This window comes from Corapipo altera, unplaced genomic scaffold (assembly GCF_003945725.1).
Source record: "Corapipo altera isolate COAL_440 unplaced genomic scaffold, ASM394572v1 23, whole genome shotgun sequence".
Taxonomy (NCBI): Eukaryota; Metazoa; Chordata; class Aves; order Passeriformes; family Pipridae; genus Corapipo; species Corapipo altera.
This window is the reverse complement of record NW_020884878.1, coordinates 18,883,234-18,908,992: the sequence shown is the minus strand read 5'-3', so window position 1 is coordinate 18,908,992 and position 25,759 is coordinate 18,883,234. Positions and strand designations below refer to the sequence as shown.

Below are 25,759 nucleotides of genomic sequence, written 5' to 3'. Positions count from 1 at the left end.
GATTGTCCTGTCTGTAGTGGGTTAGCTGGCAGTCCGGTCCTTTTGCTTACATTTAGAGTGGTGGAGACAGGGTAGGGTTGGGTTGGGACAGATCTCTCCCTCTTGTTTGCTTGGGACCTGTGCACCTCAAACCCTTATCACTTCTGTTAGGTATCAGGGAAGAGGAGGAAGGTGTCAAATGAGGAAAGGTATTAATGTGAGCTGGGAGCAGAGTCAGTGTTGGAGAATAAGAGCAATGGTTGCAGATAGTCTCCCAGCAGCATTTACTGCAGGGAAGGAAGTGGTCAGAGGAGGGATGGAAAGCAATGGTTAAGCCACATGGAGAAATGCAGGGGGAAAAGTATTTCAAAGCTATAACTCTGCATTCTCATATCTTCTCCATTACTCCTTAGTTCTTAGCAATATAATTTGCTCTTACAATCTCTGCTCTGTGGTGAGGACAGGGTCACCAGGGGCCAACATGCTAAAGTATGCTTCCTGGCCAAAATACAGGACAAGACTGAAAATTTATATTCTTGGTGAAAATAAGAAAATTTCCAAACTTTATTGAAGCTTTTATCCTGTAGTGCCTTACATTGGTTTGGCTGCAGAGGTGGCCAAGAAGGCCAATAGCATCCTTACCTGTATCAGAAATAGTGTGGCCAGCAGGACTGGGGAAGAGATCCTGCTCCTGGACTCGGCATTGGCGAGGCTGCACCTCGAGTCCTGTGTTCAGTTTTAGGCCCCTCACTACAAGAGAGACATTGAGGTGCTGGAGTGTGTCCAGAGAAGGCCAACAGAGCTGGTGAAGGGTCTAGAGCACAAGACTTATGAGGAGCAGCTGAGGGAGCTGTGGTTGTTCAGTCTGAGGAAAAGGAGGCTCAGGGGAGATGTTGTCACTCTCTATAACAACCTGAAAGGAGGTAGTATCCAGGTGGGGGTCAGTCTCCTTTCCCAGGTAACAGGTGACAGAATGAGAGGAAATGGCCTCAAGTTGTGCCAGGGGAGGTTTAGATTGGATATTTGGAAAAATTTCTTCACTGAAAGGGTGGTCAAGCATTGGAACACTGCCGAGGGAAGTGATGGAATCACTGTCCCTGGAAGTGTTAAAAATACGTGCGGATGTAGTACTTAGAGACATGGTTTAGTGGTGGATTTGGCAGTGCTGAGTTAATGGTTGGATTAGGTCTTAGAGGTCTTTTCCAATCTTAATGGTTGTATAATAGCTGAACTCAGCTGTCTGTATGCTGGACATCATACAGTGAAGATAATTGTCTCTCCTTGGGAAATGCCCTGACATCCTAATAACTTTCTTGCTAAGCACCCTGTCTCTACAGAGACTGCAGAAGAGTTTAGGAACACATCAGACCTACCTCTCCTGCTATCTCTTTGCTTGCTGCAGGCTCACCTACTAAATACCCCTGAAATAACAGCATACTGATGCTTTCAAAACTTAGACCCTTCCAGGCTATCACAGTTGAAGTTTATTTTCTCAACCTCCACCCAGGAGGAGAGTAGCCAACAACCCTGAAATTTCACTCAGTGTATAATACATGCATTTCAAAAATAATATCATTAGTTTTCTTCTCTCAGTCCAAGTTACATTTCTTTAAGCTAAATGATCAAGTATTGTCATGAACACTTGAAGCCCATGTTTAGTCAAATGAGGACTGAGAAACAGTTGTAGGATTAGATCCCTGTAACTTGGTTTTCAGAATAATTCTAGTTTTGAAAGAATTCTACAAGTAAAGAGTTAACTAAAACTGTTCCAGTGCAAATAACTTCACTTGAATTAACCTAAATGGAAGGAGACTGGAGAACAAAGAAATGGACATACATGATAATATTTGATAAAAATCTTTCTGGCACCAGATAAGAGGTCAAAGGTACAGCAACCTGATGAATTTGGGGAACATGTACCTGCCAGTATAATGCCTGTTGGAGGGATTTCATGAAAATATATGTATGTAGCTGTGGGTAGGAATCAAAGCAAATATATCCATTAACTGAAGTCTTTTATTCCTTTTACTCTGTCTTTTTTTAGTAAAAGGAGGAGGAACCTGGAATACACATAAGGCAATTGCTAAAGATGTGTTAGAAGGTTTGGAGGTTGAGCAGCAAGGAGAAAGTATTGGCAGTGAACAAACCCATCAGGAAATTTTCTTTAACTGATTATAATTGGCAAGATGAAAAACTTAAGCATTAACTCAACCTTGTCAGAAGATAAACAGGATAGGAAAGGACCACCTGAATGATCAACTGCTTGTCCTGCAGTGCCAGGGAACCTGTGTACCAAACTTAGTTCAGAGGAAAATATTTATTCCATGCATATAATGGCATCCCAACAGCATATCAAAGGAGGAAAGATCCTTGTCACAGGAAAGAGTTCGATAATCTAGAATACTTTGACATTCCCACAAAGGCAGAACTGCCAGTCCAAACCAGAGAAGTTTCTTCCTGACCCAACTCTGGCAGTTGGTTTAAACCTGCACAGGAGTTAAATATCAAACAGATGCTTGCAGTGTTTGTCAGTAACTGGAGAATTCAGCCTCCCCACTAACATCCTGTCTCTTGCTGTAGCCAGTTCCCACAGCTTCAGAAGATAGAGAACAACCAGGGCAGCCATGTAAAGAAGGTCTGGATTTATGCAAAATAATTTCCACTCCTTTCTGAAGCTACCAGAAGGCCTAAGATTACTGCAGCCTTAACACCAGATGAAGTGAAGAAATTTAAGCTGTTTATCCAAGATGTGACACAGGGTGATTGAGGGATAACTGAGAGGTAGCATAATAGCATTTAGAAGCAGGAAGAACATGAGCTTAAAAAAAAAGAACTAAAACCAACACGATGACAGCCACTAATGTAACAGACTGAATAGAATAAAAGAATAAAAATAAAATATTCTGAATAAAAGAATAAGAGGGCATAATGTGAACTCAGCAAGGTTGCTTTAGGGCAAGGTAACATTGGGTAAAGCCAGTGTCTTGTTTGGTGGAAGTCAACTCTACTGCTGTCCAAACCAGAATTGAATACTGAAAAGGCATCTGTCAAGTTATTTGAAAGTTACAGTTTGACCTCCTCGATGTAGGCTGGAAAACAGTTGCTCCTGAAGGTGGTTAAGTACATGTATTCCTTCATAAGGGAAGTAACAAGTCTCTTGACAATATTGAGTAACCACAACAAAGAGCAAGAATACCGGGAGAGACCTGCCTGCAGGAAATAACCATGAGTAAACTGATCACAAGAGGATTCACTTTGAGTGAATAGATCAGGATGTTTGCAATAGGAATTCCCTATTTGGGGAGGACAGACTTTCAAAAGCTTAGTGAGTAAACTGGCCCATAGAGCTAATGGATATAAATGCTAAGTACCTGTACAGTGAAGAGGAGATAGGGGCTAAAAGTTCAAATGCTATCTGGAAGTCATATTCACTGCAGGAGAAATCTAGACAAATCATCCTAAACAGAAAAGGATCAATAATTGCCTCTAGATGAAAAGAAAGGATACCAAATAATAGAAAAGACAGTTCTATGTGTGTTAAATGAAAACAATTTTCTTAAAGATTTGCATCTCATACTTGAGTTCACAGTCAAAGCTTTTCTTGTAGATTAATGGTATTAATATATCACGTCTGTGGATTCCCTGGAATTTAACAACAAATGAACACAAAGTCTAGCTTTTCTACCAGAGAGAACAAAGCTTTTCCTCTACCTAACAACCTGGTTTTCCTGATTTTTCTCCTGACTGAAAAGTCTTAGGACTTTTCCTCCAATACGTGCTTTTTTGCACTGGCTAGGACTCCTTGATTTGCCAGCCATGAACTAGAGATTGAACATGACAAAAATTGCTCATGTTTTCTGTGCTTGGGAAGGAGAACAAGGAGTGACACACCACAGTACTGGTGCCCTGCTGACCCATAGCCACGAGGCTTCACTGCCCAGCTACTAGGATTCAGACACACAAGCCCTCATGTCTTTAGGATGCAGTTCAGCACTTGGCATAAATCATTACTAACGGGCTACAGAACATATTTGTATGTTATACTTCAGTGTGGGAAGGGAGAAACATCTCGGTGCGGTCGCTTCTGTAGTGGATGAGGCAATTTCACACATCCACTGCTCCGTTCTCGTGTTTGTATCTCAGGTTTATCGTATTCGCTGGAAACGGGATCGTTCATGGCATTCTGGGGATGGATCATCGGGGCTGGATCACCTTGCAGGGCCCCCGTCCCCTCGAGAGCTACGCGCTGCCCTTCCCGAGGCTGCAGCACCGCTTTGCCTTCGTGCGCCGTTCCCGGGGCCCGGCTCGGGGGGACGTGTGGCCGCGCTCCTGCCACCCTCCAATCGCTACAACAATTCATCAGCTCTGCCGTGGAGCCTCCGGTCACCGGAACCGGGTGGGGCGGGACTACATCGGCACGGCGACACCGGCCGTGGACAGCGGGCGGCCACGGGAACACGGCCACCCCAAGGAACCGAGGCCACGTGAACCCCAGGGATATCAGGGCTCGCGGGAGCGCCGGGACAGCCATACACAGCCTTGCCTGTGCGGCACCTGCCGGCACGCGTGCACCCAACACAGGCCCCAGCGGCTCCTCCGAGCTGTCCCCCTGTCCCGGGCACTCCGGGCTCGCCCCCGGCCCCGCGCTGGCGGCAATGCCCGCGAGGGGGCGCTGTGCCGGCACCGCCCCCCACCAAGCAGCGCCGCTGGGCGCTCTGGCCCCGCGTTCGCGCTCCACTGCCCTGCGGGGCGGGGCCTCCCCGCGCAGGCGCTGTGCGCCGCCCGCCGCCGCCGCCGCGGCCTGTGCCTGCTCCGCGCTCCGCCATGTACCCGGCCTGGGGCTTGTACGGGGCGGCCGGGCACTACCCGCCGCCCCCCACTTCCATCCCGCCCCCGCCGCTACCCATCCCGCCCCCCAGCGTGCCGCCTCCCGCCGTGCCGCCGATGCCGCTGCCCAGCTACCCGCCGCCGGGCCCCGCGCCCCCCGCCGCCGCGCCGCCGCCCGCCGGTTCCTCGGGGTTTCTGAGCCTGCAGGAGCAGCACCTGGCCCAGCTGCAGCAGCTCCAGCAGATGCACCAGAAGCAGCTGCAGTCCGTGCTGCTGGGCCCGCCGCCGCCGCCCGGGCCGCCCCCTCCGGGGCTGCCGCCGCCGCCGCTGCCCGGCTCCTTCACCGACTGGCAGCAGCAGCCGCCGGTGCCGCCGGTGCCGCCGCCCGTCCGCAGCTATCAGAAGCAGTTCGCCCACCGGGAGCCGCCGCCCCGCAAGCCGCCCGCCGCCGCCCGGGACCGGGACGGGCAGGAGCCGCCGGGCGGGCACGGCGACTGGGGCGAGCCGGTGCCCGCCGAGCCGGTGCCCATGGACATGGAGCTGTCCTCGCCGCCGCAGTCCCCGCAGCCCGCCGCCCAGCCTTACCTGCCCCCCGCCCAGCCCTACCTGCCGCCCCCCCAGGCCGAGCCCTACCTACCCCCCGCCCAGCCGCCCCCGACCCAGTCCCCGCCGCTCCAGCCCTACCTACCCCGGGCGCAGCCCTCCCAGCCGCCCCCCTCCTTCTCCGAACCCCCGCCCTCCTACCTGGAGCCCCCGCCGGCCACCGCCTCACAGCCCTACCTGCCGCCTCCTGCCCAGGGATACATGGCACATCCCCAGCCCTACCTGCTCTCCTCCCAGGCCTCTCCCTCCCAGTCCGCGCAGCCCGCCCTGGCCCCCTCCATCCCTCCCCCGGCCAAGCCCTCGCAGGCGCATTTCCCACCGCCCCAGCCGTCCTTGCCCCCTCCCGCCGCTGCCCAGCCGGAGGCCGCGCAGGGTGCCTCCAAGGAAGGCGGTGGCACGGAGCAGCCAGACCCCTCCACCATGACCCCCCAGGTAAGGCGGCCCGGGTGGCAGCGGGGAGTCGCCAGGGCAGCGGCGGCGATGAACGGGTACGGGGCGTAGCAAAGGTCTCCGAGTAAGGGCGGTTAATAAACATACCGTATTTGCATAATACTTAGAGGGTTTGGACGCAACCCGTGGGAGTCTGGGAATGGCACGGATCGGGAAGCTGCATAAATGCTTCTTTATCCAGTGGTGGTTGCTGGGATGTAACAAATGGTCGTTTTTCAAGAGCTATTGAGTTGTTTCAGCGAAAGTGTAAATCCCGGCTGAATTTAGGGGGGTGTGCTTGTCTTTGGAGAATTGTGTTCCAAAGTATAGCATGCGAGCGACCTGCACGTAACCCCTGATGACTTCGTTCGGCCTGTTGTGAGAACAGCAGTCTGTTTGCTTGTTGCACGTTGCAGGATAAGTGTCACTTATCTTCAATGATTTCTTCATTTAGTTTTTCGAAGGTGTAGTATTTCAGTTGTTTGCGTGATCAGAGTAGAATTGTGACTGGTTTAATCCTACCACACATAGTTAAAGTTGCAAAAGTGTTTCTGTTGCAGTACATAGTTGCCATCTACTTAGATTCACGTTTTGTGCTACATGTACTTGATCTTCTAGTATGAAATTGTGTAGGGCGTTGGAGGGAAATGTTCTGAAATGCTTTTGGGGTGGAAAATATTAATGCTTTTTATGCCTACACTAGGTCCAACATGCCTGCAAAATGTTTGCATGCTTCACTTCCTAAATGAGAACAGTTCCAGCGAGCTTGATGGGACTGTTCATCTGCATTGTCAGGGACAATCCAGTGACTTGAGGTTAAGCATGCACAGGGAGACACGTGTGTTGAGGCCCTTGGCTGTGTACATGGGTCAGGCTGATCAGCGAGGCTTTTGCGTGGTTTTAGAGTTGTCTTGCAGAGATCCAACTGCAAGAACAAAGCTGAAGTGCATACTTTAGAATTACTTTATTAAAGTTTAAAAGACATCTGTTTTGGGGAAATTGATCTTAGGATTCTGAATTGAAGCTAAGTTTGCAAAAATCCCATCACATCATATTGAAGTCACTGAAACTTTAAATTTGTCAGTTGCTGGGATACCTTTTTAATTGCATTTTTACATTTGCACCATATAACAAATTACTGCCTAGCAATGTGGTGCTTTGAGTTCATTTAACTTAATTTTACGAAGGTTCTGGACAGTGCTAGTTAATCTTTTACAGTGATAACGATGAGACTTACTAAATTTTTTAATGACAAAACCAGAATCTTGAGAAATCAGATGTAGAAAGTGGTGTTAATTTGGTATTGAGGCAGCTTGCTGACTTCTTACATTATGGAGCTCAATGATAGAACAGTAAACACTCTCCAGAAGAGTTGCAAGTAATGCATTATTGTGATGCACACAGAAGCAGTAGAACACTGCTGAAGTTTACATTGTCTGGTAAATGAATATACAAACAGCTTCTATCTTGAGTAGTTTGTTTGCTCTCATGCACAATTCAGTTAATTCAAAAGGAATATATGGTACTTTTCTCGTCACAAATTTATTGTAACAGATAGATACAATTTTGGCTATCTTCGACTGTAAAATGAGTAACAAGTCCTTACACGATAGGAACAGGAAAAAGCAAAGCCTAGTGATGCTTTCTTGTTGATGACCTTAAAAGCCAAGTAGAGAAATAGTGTAATTTGTCATTTATAATACCCTATTAACTGGCAATTAAAAGCAATTCTTTCTGTTCTCATCCCACAGTAACAGTGGCTGCAGACAAATAGATCAGTGTTTTTCTCTTAACTGAAAAAATGTTATGCAATTTGCCATGAGGTAGTGTTTTATTGTTTTCCTTTCCTGTCTGAGATACTGCTCTTTTCCTCAACAATATAGTGAGTTTAGCCTAGTTTTTTGCATGGGTGTGTAGTTGGATTAAATTGCTGAATTCTTGTGTTTCTCTACAATCAGATGCATCTTTTGTCAAGTCTAGTTAAGGTACCTGTGATATTTCATTAATGCTCCATTTGATAATTGGGTACTGTATTCTGCTGTTTATTTACGGTATCATAGACTGGGTAAGGAAGGGGACCACAGTGGGTTATCTGGTCCAACCCCCCTGCTCAAGCACGATCATCCTAGACCACGTGGCACGGGATTGTGTCCAGACGGTTCTTGAATAGCTCCAGTGAGGGAGACTCCACAACCTCTCTGGCCAATCTGTTCCAGTTCATGGTCACCCTCGCAGTAAAGAAGTTCTTCTTCATGTTGAGATCAAACTTCTGTGCATCAATTTCTGCCCATTGCCTCTTGTTCTGTTGCTTGGCACCACCGAGAAGAGCCTGCATCCCTCCTTTTGACACCCTCACTTCAGATACTTGTAGACATAGATGAAGTCCCCTCTCAGTTGTCTCTTCTCAAGGCTGAACAGGCCCAGCTCCCTCAACCTTTCCTTGTAAGAGAGATGCTCCAGTCCCTTAATCATCTTTGTTGCCCTCTGCTGGGCCCACTCCAGGAGCTCTGTGGCTCTCTTGTACTGGGACTCCAGACACAGCACTCCGGATGTGGCCTCACCAGTGCTGAGTAGAGGGGCAGGATCACCTTCCTCAGCCTGCTGGCAGTGCTCTTCCTGGTGCACTCCAGTAGTAACCAAATATGTGTGGGTGCATCTGTACCCATAAATATGCATTTCTCTACATCTGTTAAAACTACCTTAGCTTTACCAGATCACCGTTCAGCAGAATGCTGCACTCTTTAAACAGCTCCTTTAGTTTTATAAAGGGCACTAAACCATTCTTTTGCTATCTATACCAGAAGAGGACCAAGTGCCCCCCAAAATAGGTGTTATGTTGTGGCCTAGGGTCAGCTAAGTTAATTTTGGAGTAGTCTTTTGGTGTGGGCTTCAGTGTTTTTGGTGGTATATCCTGTGGTCATGAGCTGATACTGCTGGTTTCAGTGTTCCTGTAAAATGCAACAGACCTAGTCTCTTGGTCAGCCGATGATGGAAAAGGGTGTATGTTAGTGCTGATGTTTTCCTTGGGCTTAAGGATTGTAATTGGACTTGAAGAATGGCAATCATTGTGAGGAGGTAAGCACTCAAATAACTGAACTCTTCATCATCAAAATTTTCTACATTAGCACTTTTGTTTTTCTCAGACTAAGCTGTAAGAATCTTCCTTTTCACTTTTCTTGTGCTTTTCAGATAGAATCTGTAATACGTGTGTCACTGACTTCATCTACTGCAAAAAATACCTAACGATATTGTCATAGCTCTTTGTGGGAACACCAGGTCATATTATGAGTTCTAGCCCTTTGTTGAGTTGGTAGAATGAAGAGGAAACGAAATGGATCTGTGGAGACAACAATTCTGTGGCAGTAGAACATGTGCTCACCAACTACAGCATCTATCACCATGATGGAAAATCACTTTATAGTACCTTTTGAGATGGATAATTTTATCAGCTTTTATATAGCTGGGAAAGTATGCTCCTTCCTCGTGTTGTAAGTTGCACTTATTTCAGCAAGTTATTGAAGATTTCTGAGAGAGTCCATGCTGGAATGTGAATGCACATCTTCCACCCAAAGCCATGGCAGCTCTTCTGAGTCATATTCTTGTTAAAAAGATTCTTGGCAGGAGTAATTTCGGGATCAACTTAAACTCTGTGGAGCATAGGCTCTCCTTTCATTGACCTCATTTCCAAGTTAGTTTTACAGAAGTATTTTTTAAAAAATACAGCTCTATATTTGTGTTTGCTACTAATAGAGAACATCATACCTGATTTGAGTATTAAGTTAGGATCTCAGAGAAAGGTTGTACTTCTTTTAGACCTGTTATAAGATGGGCTGAATGTTTCAGTTTTGAGAAATCTCATCAGACAACAGCTACCACTTTGTTGTTGTCACATTTACATTTTAAAATACCTACATCTTTTGGATTCTTTTTTATTTCTGACTGGCCTTTATATAGGTGTATTTTCTTAACTGTGCAATTTTGGGTGGAGGGAATAACAGAAGATATAAAAGATGTAGAGCACAGATTCTCAGAGGTGGTAGAGTTAAGAGCACAGGAATACTTGCACTAGGTCAGACCAAAAAATACAGTATTTTATCATTCTGTCTTTGACAGTGACTAAAAGCAGAGGCTAAGAGAACAACTTAAAAATCAAGTGTATAGCAATACTTCCCTAAAATGCAGGAGTTGCCTTATCTGCAAATGGTGTTTTCATTTTTAAAGTATGTAGATTTTTCTTCTGTGAGCTTATGGAACTATGAATTCACAAAATTTTAACCCTTGCAGTGGTCTTTGGCAGGGACTTTGGTGGCAGGTGAAGTGCTGCCTATTACATGTGTCCTGCTAGTCATTGGATGCCTGATATTTCTCATATTGGAAGACATATAGGACTGTTCCTACTCTGATCTCTTTAAGATGGACCACTACTTAAATGCTGAGACACTAATCTTTAGTCTTTTTTTCTTTATGTTGGTGGCAGCTTACTTTTCTTTGAAGCTACTGTTATCTGTCTTGAGTACTCTAATTCTACCCTGAAATATTTAAAACTGAAAACTTAATTGTATCTTAAATGGATAATTTTTGGGTGCAACCATATCTATTTATATCTTCAGCTATTGAATGAATCGAGATTAATGAGAATTCAGATGATACACAAACTTCACTATATACTGGTTCTGATTGTACTTTTTCGTTTTCATAACCTTTATTCAGACATCACCACCACAATTTCTCAACTGTCATTTTCAGTCTACTTGATGTCTGTGTTCTCTGTTCATCCTTCTCTTCTCTGTATTTCCTCCTTTTTCTCTTTACTGGTGGCTTACTCATACTTGTCCTCTATTTCTCCTTCATTTTATCTAAGTATCATACTAAGTATCTTAGATATAAAAAGCACTAAAAGTAATAAATATGGTATTTATATATGTTTGTAGTAATTTGGCTTATTATTACCTATCTTCTAGCTTTTTGTTATTATTGTTTGCTGTAGTTATAGAATAACTATTGAGGTGGGAAGTAAATTCTGCTGTGGGCTCTATACCTTACTTAGTGGTATCTGAATTTGATTTGATCTTCTGACATCCATTGCAATAATGTTGCTGAAGAAGTGAGGTTTTCCTCTGAACAATTTTAAAAACTTTTTTACAGTATGATTCTACTGACTATCATGAATTATTTTCCTTTGTTTTTCTTGTGAAAACTGTCTTAGAAAATTTACATCTGTTACAGGAACAGCAGCAATACTGGTACCAGCAGCACCTGCTTAGCCTGCAGCAGAGGGCAAAAGCCCATGCTCAGGGACAGCAGCAGATGAAAAGTCCAGTATTGAAGGATGCATCTGAGCAGAGAGCAAAGTCTGAAGAAGGGAAAATGAGTGCTTCAAATCAGCAGTCTGAACCTCCTCCACTTAATGAATCCCTGCCTCCAGCTTCCAAAGAAGATGAGTCTTCTCTTACATCCACTGAAACTCAGGTAGACTTTGTAAAGTGATGCCACTCCATTTGTAATCACAGATGGGTCAAAAACCCAGGAGAATAATGCCATCACATTCTTATGTGTACTTCATAACAGTAAGTAAATATGGTAAAGCAATCTTAAAAAAAATTGGTAACACTCTACCAATTAAAAAATAAAAATGTACTTCTTGTATATAGACTTATATAATCAGCCATACATGCACCAAGCAAGTCTGAGCTTGAGTCCCTCGCACCTTCCCCAGCATTGTCATCTTTGTCTGTGAGAAACACTTTGTGATACCTAAGTGCAAAATCAAGTACTCAGTAGATGAGTACCTGATTTACTGATGAGTAGATGCTATGTTTAAGACAGTATTTCTTAATTCTTCTCTAGTAGTTTGTGAACTTTGGTTCCCCTTCTTTCTGCGTGTTAATAGTTTGTCTGAAAGCCAAGATTTTTCGCAGAGTATTTTTGTCAGCATGCTTAATAAAAGTTACTGTATAATGGGTGAAGGTAATGATTGATATTTGAACAAATTACTGTAGGGTAGTAAATTGCCCTGCTGTATGTGCTCCACTTTAACTTACAGTGTGTGGGTTCCTACAAAGTGGAAAAAAATAATGCACTCAGAGTTACTTTACGTCATCATGAAAAACCACTGTTTTCTCATTACATTTGCTGTGAGCAACATATTTTCATTAATCTCTTTCCTTTAGGTAGTTTCTTTATGTATGAATAACTTAATTGTCTCAGCCTAACCTTTAGATTAGACTGTTCACATTAGGAAAAGATGAAATAAAAATCACCCTTCCAGAAGCTGAAAAAAAATCAGCTGTTTTGAGTGGCCAGAACACTGAAATACAGAGTAATGAAATAAGGAACAGCGTTAAAGTTCCTCTAAACTGTGTAGGGACCAAACGTGTTTTTCTTCTGACAGAAGCAACTTTCTCTTATTTATAGCATTTACCTTTTTCTCTAGCTCAATATTGAACCTCCTGATGACCCTGAGGAAGATTTGAGATTGCAGCAGTTGCAAGCAGCAGCGGCTCAGTGGCAGCAGCACCCCCATCACCGGGTTGGATTTCAGTATCAGAGAATAATGCAGAAGCATGCTCAGCTGCAGCAGATAGTACAGCAGTATCAACAGGTCATGCAACAGCCTCCACACTTAGAGGTGAGACACTAAGGACATATCACCCGGGATATACTTCCTGGGTGACCTAGCACTCATGGTCTGCTGAAAAATAAATAGTTGAATAATTTGTGATGCTTGACTCATTTGTCTAGCTACTTTTTCTGCTTGGGTAGTTTTTTATATCCCCTTTTCCTAATGTCACTCAACTTCAAAAGGAAAAAAGAATTGATTAATGGTGATGAAGCTTCAGTAGGATGAGAAGTACAAGACTTCACACTTGTCATAAGATTTTTCAGACATACCTGGGTGATAAAGGAGGAAAGCTAAACACAATATTGAATTTACTTAGCTTTGAACATTTTACTGCCAGAGAAACAATTCAGAAAGGTCAGGTAAACAGATGATTGCAAGAGTAGTTTGGTAGCTGCTCTTTTTTACAACATCGACTAGTACAAAAATAAGTATGTACAATGATAAATATAGATGCCAAAAATATGCAGTAAAATAATTAAGAAAATCACTATCTCACATTGTTTTTTACTCAAATAATCAGTGAAATAAAATGTCGTAACAAATTTGGATGATTATACTAGTGCTGCAACCTTTAAGCTTTTAAGTAGAAATTGATTACTGTATTAGAGAGTTGAGTCAGCTTTTGCTGGGTTGGTGGAGTTTGTACATTATGTATTTCTTTGTAGTTTGGGCTGTCTACTTTAAAAAAAAATCTGTTCAGGTAAACTTTAAAAATCTCAGACAAGATCAAACCATGAATATTAGGTTATCTACACATAATGAAAGACAGACCTCTTTGAAAGAAGCTTCACTGTGCAAATAAGATCTGGCAAAGGCTTAGAGAAAAATAATTGCTGACAACTGAGGCAACTCTAAGCAGGTTAATAGCAGAAGCTGAAACCTTGAGAAATAACCACATACCATGTATACATATGAAGATTAATTTGGGCTTTAACCATTGTTAGAATTAAGTAATAATGCAGCTTATTGCTTTTTTCAACTGTCCTATTAAAATCTCTTATACATAGATGTCCTCTAGTCATACAATGTATAAATTGTCACAATGACTTTAGGCATCACAGTTGGTGTTTGCTTTTGTTTCAGTGTAGTTCTTCCTCAAGCTTCTACTCAAGTCTGAAATTGTGATATTACAAGTGATACTGAAATATGTGGCTCTGAAAGTAACTAAGATTGTATTATGAAGCTATTCTTGTGTTCTCGTTTCAGACAATGTCAGTGGACATGCAGCTGCGGCATTATGAGGCACAGCAAAAACAATTCCAGCAGCTTCATAAAGATTGGGAACGATCAATGAACCAACAGTGGCAGCATCAGCTTCAAACCTACCCTCACAAAGATCAGCTTCAGGAGTATGAGAAACAGTGGAAAGCGTGGGATGAACAGATGAAGGTCACTCAGTCCCACCTGCAGGAGAAAGTGACCTCACTCCAAAATCTGAAGAATCAGTATCCTGCAAATGTTTCCCTGCCACCTCCATTTATTCCATATTCTCAAACTGGTCAAGGTGGCATTCCTATTATGCCTCCAACTTTACCTTCAACTACACCTCCACTGGTTCCCCCACCTCTCTCTTCTGTTTCTCAGTTGTCCAATTCCTCTGTCCCTTCAGGTTCCAGTTCTCAAAGCAGTCAATCTTCTGAGACACCAAGGCCAGCTCTGCTTCCCACCCCTGATACCTATGCATCCAAAATAGCTAGTTCAACTGTCTACTCACCTTATCATTCTCAAGCAAGTTCATCCTTCGGCTCATCAGACCATGGAAAGTCTCAAGTTCATCTTAGTAAACAAACTGTATCTGTTTCATCTGAGCAAGGATGTGGGGAACTGAAAGGCACTTCCTCAGTGTCTTCAACACACACATCTATTGTGCAGGATAAACCAGTGAGGTCAGGTGGATTGCTTCCAGATCCTCCTAGATCAGCACGTTTTGAAGGCCCCAGAGGCCCTAGGTAAGGATGTTTTTGTTGATTTATACTTGTTCCAGGCTACAAGACTTTCAGTGATGTATTAAGAAATGAAACATATATCCTATTCTCAAATTTTCCTGAGGTTGTGTGAAGTGTGTGTATTTATTTGGTGGAAGTTTTGTTTTTAATATATGTACACCATGTTCTCTGTATTTACCTTTTTAAAGCAAGGATATATAGATGTCTTTCACCTGAGTATTATCTAGAGTACGTTGCACTTTTTTTCTGGTAAAGTGCTTGAGGATGCTGCACCCTTTTCATTCCCGGAAACACAGTACTCCTTTTTTGAAAATAGGAAAGCTGTTTTAAATATTGGATATGTCTTTGCTGTCCTTAGTTTGAAGATGATAACTCACACTTGAAAGAGTGATCCTACATGAAAAGTGATCTATATTCCCATCATTTTATCTGTGGTACTTGGAACACAGTTTAGGAAAATCTGGAGCAGAAAACGTTGAAGGATTGTTTTTAAGGTGTTGCTATATATGGTAGCACTTTAATGTCAATGTTGTGAAAGGGATTCAGTTATGTATTCAGTTGAATATATAAACATAGCTAATTACTGACAATTTAGATGCTACTTATTTTTAGAAACGATGAAAAGTACTCTTTGTTTGTAATCCAACGCTTATTGCAGAAAGAAATGAAAATTCAAAGCTGTTCACCAGTACTTGAACTTCTAGTGTGTTTTGCAGCTATGTTAGTGTCCTATTCAGTGCACTTTTCAAAATGGCTGTTTGATAAGGAGGCAGTGCTTGTCTTAAGTACAAATCAGTGGTTTTCTACATATGTAGCATTTCTTAGCCTTCAGACAATTATAAGCAAGAGAGAGAAGGAAAGAAATGAAGATTTGAGCCTTAGGATCCTAGCATCAGGATTCTTTGTCACTTTTTCTTTTGCATTATATTGTGATGATCTTGGTTTTAAAGGTGCTGTCTTTATCTTTTGATAAGATACGGTTTTGTTAAAATGTAAATTTTCATTTTGTCAGGTGGATGGCTTACAGCTTTAATGTAAAGCTATTCTAAAATACAGTGTTCTGTGTCTTTTATGTGATTTTTTTACCTGCTATATGATTTAATCCAAGATCTTGATTTTGGAATGGTTTTCTTTAATATTTGACATGATATCAGATTGCAAAAACAACATCCATTCTGTCTGATCATTAGTTCAAGATGGGCTGATGGGATGCCTCCTGAATCAAAGAACAGTGGTGTTCTGTTCAATCATTTCTATCCTTGCATACTCTGCTAGACTTTACAATAATATCATCATTATTTCCCTTCTCTTTGAAGGGATCACTCATGAATAAGTGATCACTCATGAATAATAATTTGTGAATTGCTAGCAATATAAATTAATTTTTTATAAATTAATCATTTTCTACCTCCTGAGGGTTTTTAAAAAGTGTTGTTTCTGGTCATGGGGATTTCTTGAATGTACAGTTCTGAACAGACTGTTTTCATTACTTGCTAGTGCATGTCCTGTATGTGCATTGATTTTGAGCTCAGTGATGTGCTGTGATAGGCACAGGATGCGGTTGGCTTTCTAGGCTGAGAGAACACATTTTCTGTTCACGTCCAACTTTTCATCCACCAGCACTCTCAAGTCCTTTTCAGCAGGGCTACTCTCAATCCCTTCATCACTCAGTCTGCATTGATACCAGGGGCTGCCCTGACCCAGGTGCAGGGACTTGAACGTGGCCATGTGAGATTACCATGGGCCCACTTCTCAGACTTGTCCAGGTCCCTCTGGGTGACATTCTGTCCCTCAGGCATGTCACTTGCACCACTTAGCTTGGTTTCGTCTCCAGATTTGCTGGATGTGAACTCAATGCCACTGTCTATGTCACTGATGAAGATATTAAACAGTACTAGTCTCAGTACAGACCTCTTGAGGGACACCACTTATCTCCATCTGGACATTGAACCATTGACATCTACGCTGTAGATGTGACCATCCAGCCTATTCTTCATCTACTGAACAGTCCCACCCCTCAAATCCATATCTCTCCAATTTAGACAGAAGGATATCATGGGGAAGTCCATGTCAAAGGCCTTAAAGAAGTCCAGATAGATGACATCCACAGCTCTTCCTTTATGCCCTAGTCATCATAGAAGGCCACAGGGTTGGTCAGGCAGGACTAGCCCTTGGTGAAGCTGTGCTTGCTGTCTCCAATGATATCCCTGTCCTCTGTGTGCCTTAGCATAGCTTCTAGGAGGATCTTCCCAGGCACAGAGGGGAGATTGACAGGTCAGTAGTTCTCAGGGTCTTCTTTCTACTCTTTTTAAAAATGGATGCAATGTTTTCCTTTTCCCAGTCACCAGGGACTTTACCTGACTGCCATGATTTTTCAAATATCATGGAGAGTGACTTGGCAACTACAGTAGTCAATTCCCTCTGGCTTCTGAGATGTCTCATCAGGTCCCATAGACTTACATGTATTCAGGTTCCTCAGGTCATCGTGAACCTGATCTTCTCTTATAATCGGAGTGACTTTGCTCCCCTAGTCCGTCTTGCAGTCCATCCACTCAAGAGGTGTAGGGTTGCTGGTGAAATCTGAGGCAAAAAAAGTTGTTGAGTACTTCAGCTTTCTCCTCATCCATTGTTACTGGTTTACCAGTTGTGTTTGTCCAAGGGGTCCACTTTCTTTGACCTTCTTTTCTGGCTGACATACCTATAGAAGCCCTTCTTGTAACTCTTTGCATCCCTTGCAAAGTTCTGCTTTGGCCTTCCTGACCCATCCAGTGATGTACGAATGTGAATCCCAAACATCCAAACAACTAGACTTTGGACATGTTTGGACTTTGTATAAAATGAATCTATAGGATTTCAATATGACATGTTCATTTGAATAAAATTACTATTGTGTCATCTATAGATTTGATGGATGTCGAGGAAGAGGATATGACAAGTTTGAAGGCTCAAGACAGAGAGGACCTCGTTTTGACTCTCAGCGTTCAGAAGGATACAGGTCGCGTTTTGACAGACAGAATACAGATGGACAGTCTTCAAGTAGATGGGGGTCTATCCCGCGAGGACCAGCAGGACAATTTTATACTTCGACAAATGCTTCACATGGACATGGTTCCCGACCTAGTGGCCCACGGTGGATGGGGCCCAGGCCTCACTTGGGACAGCAGCAGCAGCAGGCACAGACAGAGTCAGAGTCAGAAAACAAAGAACCTTTTACAGACACAGCTAGTGATCAGCAGACTGTAAGCAGAACACAGTCTACTCCCGATGCACAGACTGCAGGTCCCATTGAGCCAAATGAGGACCTGACAGACACTCAACAGGAACCATCCAAACCTGAAGTCAAAGAAACTATTTCAGACCCTCCTAAAAAGTGGACATGGAGTTCACATGATCCTAACCAGCAAGTAGAAGAGTCAAAGGCACCTACTTCACCTGCTCAGAACCAGAATACTGTAACACCTGTAACAGGAAATGAGGATTTGGATTCACCAGATGGCCAATTGACTGCTTCAGATAGCACCCAGGGCTTACCTGGACCAGAAAGCAGAGGGAAAGGGCCGTTTATGCATGAAGATAGAGGCAAGGGACCAGTAAGCAGAGGAAGGGGCTGTGGCAGAGGGCAGGGGGATGGCCGTGGCTGGGGAATGGGCCGTGGCAGGGGCATGGGAAGGATGGATGGTGGCCGGGGAATGGGAAGGATGGACAGTGGTTGGGGAATGGGCAGGATGGACGATGGCTGTGGCAGAGGATATGTATACAGAGGCAGAGGGCAGGCTAGGCAGGCATCCATCCGTGGCAGGGGAATGTTCAGGAGAGCAGACAGCAGGGAGAGGATGCCAGATGGACAGTCAGGCAGCCGAGAGAGGATGCCAGATGGAAGGTCAGGCAGCCGAGAGAGGGGCCCAGGTGGACGGTCAGATAGTCATGAGAGGGTATTCTCTAGCCGAGACAGAGAACTAGCTGGACGGACAGGCAGCTGGGACAGGGGACGGGCAGGAAGCCGGGAGAGAGGCCCAGTCAGGCGGGCATGTAGCCGGGAAAGAGAGCCCATGCAGGGGGCAGGTAGCCGGGAAAGGGTCCCTGTCAGGCGTGCAGGTAGCCGGGAGAGAGTCCCCATGAGGCGGGCAGGTAGCCGTGAGAGGGGCCTGGGCAGGCGGGCTGGTAGCCGTGAGAGGTGTCCTATCAGGAGGGGAGGTAGCCATGAGAGGGAAGCAGGAAGACCTGAAACAGGCAATATGGGTAAACCCCTTCACCTAGATGACCCTGATGAATTGCCTCCATACCATCGAGATGAAACATTCAGGGGTTCTTGGGGTCATGAAGATGATAGAATGCAAGAAGAATTTCCTTTAGATAGTCAAGATGACCCTTCTTTGGAGCATGAGCAATTGGATGACTGGGAAAGAGAACAATACTGGAGAGATCACAACTCTGATTATCAGGATGATTCTGTAGATGCATATGACAGAGATGACAGGTTGCAGTCCCACCATTCACTGCCTCCGTTGTCTCCTCTGCCACCGCTACCTCCTTTATCATCTGATCATGACAGACGAGATTCATGGTGGGATGACTGGAAAAGGCCAAGAGAAAGGGAACTAGAGAGAGATCTAGATAGAACTGGAAGATCCTCAGATATTTATGATCAAGATTTAGACAGAGAATGGGATAGAGACTGGGACATGAGAGCTATGCATGACAGAGAAATGGGTAATTGTGACCTGGATATCCCTCCACTACCACCATTACCACCTCTTCCACCTCTGGACAGGTATCGTGAAGATAGGTGGAGAGAGGATAGGAACAGAGATCATTATGACAGAGATCTCCGAGACAGGGGGGAGCTTAGGATTCGAGAGTATCCAGAGAGATATGACACATGGCGGGAAAAGCAAGACTACCTTCCTGAAAGGACTGATTGGGAGAGGGAACGGTTGTCAGATAGGTGGTATCCAGATGATGGAGAGAGACTGCGGTCTCTGGATGACCACTCAGATTCATCCCTTCCTCCACCTTCACATTCCTGTGATATGCTGGGAGCAGATTCAAACCTGGACTCTGACCAGTCCTTGGGAGGAGTGATGGTCCTTAGCCAAAGACAGCATGAGATAATTCTGAAGGCTGCCCAGGAGCTCAAAATGCTTCGGTGAGTTGCCTGGTTCTGTGACTTTGAATGGGAATCCCCATTCAGTGGGATTCATTCAAATTGACACAGTAATGGCTTCATTTCTTTCACCCACAGCATGATAGTAGGAGCTCATGTGTAACAAGTTATTTGGAGTACCTCCATCACAACTTTTGTAGACGGATTTTTCTTCTTGCATAGATGGTTGTCCCTTTCCCCATGAATGTGGCATTCCCTGTTTGTTAATTTCCGGGAAGAGATCTATCCCATCACCTGACCAATGTTTTTGTTATCCTCAAATTAGCTTGTTGATAATTTCTTTTCAATCTTTTTGTTAGTGTCAGATAAGCTCAATGATAATTGCTTTTTAATACTTATATGTCAACACCTACATTAATGTGATTCCTAAAACCTATTTAATTTTTTGGATACTGCTTGCTTTTTAATTAAAGCATAAGTGTGGGGGTTTTTTATTTTTACAGTGCTCTCTTGTTTGAAATCCAGTATTGTCAGTGAATAATTTTGTCAAGTTAGGTTGATCTTAGTTCTGAGGATCAGCATAAAAGCAGTAATAACTATTAGGAGGATATGAATGTGAGAGTTCATCAAGACCACATTTTTAGAAAGCAGTTACTAGACTCCCTAAGGCTTTAATTGATGTTTATTACAAAATCAGTAATAGAAGAAACCAGGTTGGATGGGGCTTTGAGCAACCTGGTCTAGTGAGAGGTGTCCTTGCCCATAGCAGGGAAGTTGGATCGTTTCCAACCCAAACCATTTTACGGTAGACACATTTTGCACTTTTGTTCAGGCTGTTTTGTTTTCAGACTTGTAAGATTGCTAAGCATCTGTCCCATATGGAAGGTCTTAATAGCATGCCAAAATACAAGACAAATTATTTTTAAAAAGGAAGAACTTTTATTGTGAATAATTTAATCATTCACTGCAATTAAATTAATTCAACAAGTGTTAGTAACTGTGAAATCTGTGTTATAAAGTAATATTTGCCAAAAGTTTGGAGTAACAGATTATTTTCAGCTTCCTGACTTCCCTTTTGCTTCAGTTGCTGGGCACGTGTTTTGTTGTTTAATGTGACTAGCTGCAAGCTAGTGGATTTAAGCTAAGGACTGTAGTCTGGGAATCACTACCAGAGTAGATAGTTTTATTAGGACTGAAATGTTTTAAACGTAGGAACTAAAACTTATTTTATGCAAGAAAGTTGTTACATGCATATCTTTCTAAGCCAGTAAAAAGGGGGAACATAAACATGATACTGATTTTCAGTTGAATATGAGGGTAATTTTAAAACTAGTTATAGTGGTACTTCTTATTAGGTTCTTATAGGCAGGTGACCCCAGTCTGAATAGTGGGAACAACTTCAAGGAGACTGCTTATTAATTACTTTTTTTTGAGCCAAGAGTTGTACCAGAGAAGTGTGGTGCATAACTGCCTTCATTCCAGAAGTAAAGCCTTTATCTGACTTTGCTTTTATTGTGTGTAAAACAGTATACTCTCAGCTGCATGCTGTTCTGTATTAGTGATCTAGTGTAGTGCTTAGTTTACTTTTTGTGCTAATACAGCACCGGGGATCCTTTTTTGTGAGCCAAGTTCCCCTTCTGCTGGACACCGAACAGATGCATTACTATTCTGGGTGATCTCTGTTGTTTCTCCTACAGAGGGATCCCACTCTTAGTTGTTCTTTAGGAACTACTTCAATACACCAAGTTATTAGCAATTAAAAAGCCTACGTTAAAAATGCTAACAAAAACTGAAAGGAATAGAACTTTGTAATCTAGTGGTTGTAGTACTCATGTCTGGCCTTAAGTCTCTGCTCTGTAGATTATGTATTGTTGTATATTAAATAGCATTTTGATATATAAACCAAGGAAACAAAAGTTGGAATCACCATCTGGTTTTTTAATAATGGAATCTCTTGTGCTTTGGCAGTCTCAATCTTGTTAGCATGTGAACCAGGGCAAGTAACTGAGAGCATTTATGCATGCATTTCCAAGGGGTTTCTTGTTTCCAGAAGGTGTTGGCAGAAGCTAATAATCCATCTTTACTCTACTGTCCAAGTGGAGTGATTCTGGCCAAGCACAAAAGCATAACTACATGTCTCAGGAAACCTGTGATCAAAAAGCATGCAGCTAATACACTAAATACCTCCATGATTAGGTGGATGTGAAACAGGGATTTTTGAATCACAGCACTGCCCATGTTAAGCCTACTGTGTCCTTTTCTTCTTTGGACTTGGCTCCTGATTCTAGTGTAATGTGTTTTCACTACTAAACATTGATTTCTTATTTTTTATTTAACCTATAGACTGATAACATTTTCTTATGATGCATGTGCAGAGAGCAAAAAGAACAGCTACAGAAGTTGAAGGAGTATAAACCTGACATTTCCACACAGAACCCTCCAAGATCACAGAACACAAGCACAAGGCCGGGTGCCTTTCAGGTATATTTGTCTTATGTTAATAACATGCTGTTAGTTATTACAATTAATGTGTATGTCCAACACACCGATGGTTAAACTTCCCTGTGAAATGCCTCCCCAGCAACCCTTACAACCTCATCAGTCTTCTGTTGAGGCAAAGCAACTTCTTAGTTTCTTTAAATTTTCCAAAGCCTTTTCTACTCAGTCAGTCCACTATGTCTTCTGAGCATGACCTATTGGGCACAGCAGCACATGAGGTTCAACAGTCTAGATTCTGTGGGGTGATGTGCAAAAGGAGGTGAGCTCTTCCAAAACAGGGATATAAGGCTCACAAAAAGACTCTACTGTTCCTTGCCTAAGTTCTGACAATTTATACTGCTTTTCCTACTTCAACAGCTCTCTTCTCTTTGAAGTTAGAGAATTTTGAGGATAAGTCAATCAGAAACTGAGATATTTCAATGTAACATGGGCATTAGCATTAGCATTAGCATTGGGAACTCTCATTACCTTCTATAATATAAAGTGCACGGAAGCTCATGTTTGTGTACCTCCATGAGTTCATCTCCTGTTGTGATGCAAGTTACTTCTCTGCTGCCTCATCTCCTGTTTAATTCTGGGAACTCTTCTCAGATACCTGTTTTTTTGATAATTCATATCCAGTCAGAAATCAACTGAACTTCTTGCAGTCATGCTAAGTAAGGTTTATAAATCCCTCCTAGAACAAGTAAACAGTTTTGTTCAATATATATTGGAGTTGATACGGAGTCTTTATTCTTCATCACATCTTAACTCCAAAGTTACTGATACCAGTAAATTTAACCGTAATGTCTTCTGGGTCTGACATTTAGCCAGAGCAAGCTTTGTTTGTCCCTCCCTCCAGAGAAATGTTATGCAGTGAATGAGGCGCTGCAAGTTTTCTTTTTGCCTAGATGACCTCTTCCTTGTTTGCAGTGTCTGTAAAGTAAAATAATGGAAGTGATTTGCTACCAAGAACTGCAGATATGTTGATGGCTTTAGGAAGTTACAAAATATCAAAGTTGAGCAGAAGTATGGCAGACTACTTCACTCCTCTGCCTAGTGGTTTTCAAACAACTCTTGTCTTTCTAGGGGTTCCTGACTTCAAATATTTCTGCTGTGAATTTCAGCTGTTTTTACAGAGTTCAGCTTTGTATCTACAACCATTCTGCAATTTTTGTTGCATGTTGCTAATAAGGCTGGCTGCCTGTAACTTGGCATTTGCTGTAATGCTGAAAAGACTTGAGGCATGCGGGGTTCCATGAAGATGTTTGATTCATGCAGGGTTTGGTTTTGTTTGGTTTGTTTTTCTGCTGGGCAAGACCTTTCAATTTCTTTGTTCTTCTGATGTTGATTTCATTAAGGGTTTTCCAGATATTTCTGCTCTCTGTGAATTTTTCTAGTGACTTCCACAAAGAAACTTGCCTTATCAATCCTTTTACATCTCACCAAGCTGCCTTACTTTCAGACTTTTTCAACCTTCTCACAGACAGCAGGAATCTTTGCAGACAGCAGGAGTCTTTGGGAATAAAACAGTAGACACTTTAACTGAGATAGACCTACCAGACCTTAGATTGGTGAGGTTATTTTGAAGAAGAAAATAAGTAGTATTTAAACCTTCACATAGTGAACAAATGCCAAATTAAATCAGGCCACCAGTTTTTAGAAATAGTCCTCCTACCTATAGCACCTTGATGGAGGTACTAGAAAATGTGTATGATTTGATAACTGATTGCCATTGCACTAACTGACTTACAGAGGATGAGAGAAGGTTAGTTTTACAGAGCTACATTAAAAGTGCTTTCTGCATCTAGGTCTCTTCTCAGCTATCTTCAGAGGCATCAGTAGAAGCCCAAGCTATTAAACCTTCTCCTGCTGTTATTATAAAGCCTCCCGTGTTGTTCAGACAGCCCACCCCTGTGACAAGACCAAGTGCCCCCCTGGCAAGGCCTACTACACCTATGACAAGGCCACATGCTCCAGTTTCTACTCCAACTACAACCCCAAGTCATGGTCAGTCTTTAAAACCATCACATTCTGCTGTGGAACAGGAACGCTGGGATGAGGATTCTTTCCACGGACTGTGGGACACAAATGAGGATAAAGGTGCAAATATGGAGTATGAGTTACGTAAAAAGGAGTCAATGATGCCTCCACCTGTTTCCTCGCCTGTGAAAATACCTTCTGTCCACACCTCTGTTCCATCATCTGTACCAGTGTCCCTTTCTCCAGTTATTCCACCAGTTCCTAAAGCACCTGTCATTCAGCAAACTGTGGATTATGGCCACGGGCGAGGTGGGTATTACAGTGTATTTGATCTGTAACAAAGAGCTAATCAGTCCTGCTAATTTCTTGCTAAAGGAGTGTACCATGCAAAGTTTGCTTGTTCTGCAGTTGGCGTGTAGACGGCATCCATTGTGATGTGATGCTAAGCAGTGCAGTTTTAAGGAATCTGTGACCTCCAGCCCTGAGTTTAATGTTTTTCTCAATACTCATAGAAAGAGCTATTTCGTGTGAACTGAATGGTGCATAGTCATGGCTGCTTCTAATGAACACCAACTGATGTGATATCATCAACGTGTTATATTTAGATTGATATTGATACTTTCCCTTAACCCCTTTGTGGATGAGTATGGAAATAACTGTGCTAGAAGATACTTTACATGGTTACAGTTCTTTGGTGTGACTTAGTAACTTAAAGCAGAATGTGATTGGTGTTTGCATTATTTTTATACTGCTTAATGGGTGTGAGGTACCCTCTGGACAGGGAGGAAAACAAAGTCTCCTTCTGAAGGGACTGCACCCTAAGCAGGCATTTAACACATAAACAGTGAAGGGCTCCGGTTCTTAGCATTGAGCTTATCAAAGCTAAAATTCAACACTAGATTTTAAATAGAATTAAACAAAAGTGAAATCATGTCATAAAGAAGTCCTTAAATTGTGCGTTGTCATTTAAAGTGTGTTTTTTCCTCTCTCTGAGGTGCCATGGCGTGAGTTGAAGCCATATCAATTCCATTAAGTAGATGTTTTACTAAAAGCTATTAGAAAAATTGTTACTGATGTGAGACTTTCAGTTAATATTCTTGATATTACAGTAGTTCTATGAGTTAATTAAACTCTCAGAGCATTTTAGTGTTTATAGTTTTCTGACACTGCATGCTACCTGAACTCACCTTAAAAGGCAGAAGTCCCATTCTTAGAGATGAAATGGTTTACACACACACAAACCCACATCAGTCTTTCGAAGCCATAGTGTTGTTTATTTATGTGTAGCTCTTCTTGCATTATCCATTAGTAGAAATTTTGGTAAGTTATTCCAGTCACTTTTAATGCCACTGACTGATTGCTTCTCATGACAGAGGAAAGGAAATGGAAGAGAGGTATTTTAAGACATTAATTATTTTATGATTATTTTCAACCAGATATAACTACCAGTAAAGTGGAACAGATTCCATATGGGGAGAGGGTAACCCTTCGTCCAGAACCTCTACCGGAAAGGCAGACATTTCAAAAAGGTAGGGAGTGCTTGGCTAGCTCTCAGTTAGTTAGCTCTTAAGAAAAGTTTTAAGGCACTAAAGGCATATTTTAAACTAAGTAACTCTTGTTTAAGCAAGAACTACTTTATTTTTTTTCAGAGGCCCATAGGAATAACAGGTTATATTGTCAAGAGGAGTACTGCAGTCGATAACCTAGCTACTTTAAAAATTCAGTTTTGCAGCTTTAAGTAGGATTGCATGGTATGGTAGTCTGTTACAGTTTGGAAAAGAGATACAG

At 42.8% G+C, this 25,759-nt stretch overlaps 1 protein-coding gene across 6 annotated transcripts in view; it reads left to right on the top strand.

Moving 5' to 3' along the window:
• Positions 1–4,799: 4,799 nt before the first annotated feature.
• Positions 4,800–25,759, top strand: part of YLPM1 (YLP motif containing 1) — a 36,627-nt gene continuing 15,667 nt past the window's right edge. For 3 of the 6 annotated variants that reach the window (XR_003526708.1, XM_027637676.1, XM_027637675.1), the window contains exons 1-8: positions 4,800–5,841; positions 11,065–11,307; positions 12,272–12,466; positions 13,667–14,409; positions 17,309–19,552; positions 21,886–21,991; positions 23,800–24,280; positions 25,408–25,500. Coding sequence is in view for 5 of the 6 variants with exons in the window: in XM_027637676.1 (XP_027493477.1) it covers positions 4,804–5,841; positions 11,065–11,307; positions 12,272–12,466; positions 13,667–14,409; positions 17,309–19,552; positions 21,886–21,991; positions 23,800–24,280; positions 25,408–25,500 (5,143 nt within the window). In the remaining variant the exon portion in view is untranslated. Of the gene's footprint in view, positions 5,842–6,241; positions 6,303–11,064; positions 11,308–12,271; positions 12,467–13,666; positions 14,410–17,308; positions 19,553–21,885; positions 21,992–23,799; positions 24,281–25,407; positions 25,501–25,759 lie in introns of those variants that run through there. The other 3 variants (XM_027637679.1, XM_027637680.1, XM_027637677.1) reach the window with 3 other exon arrangements.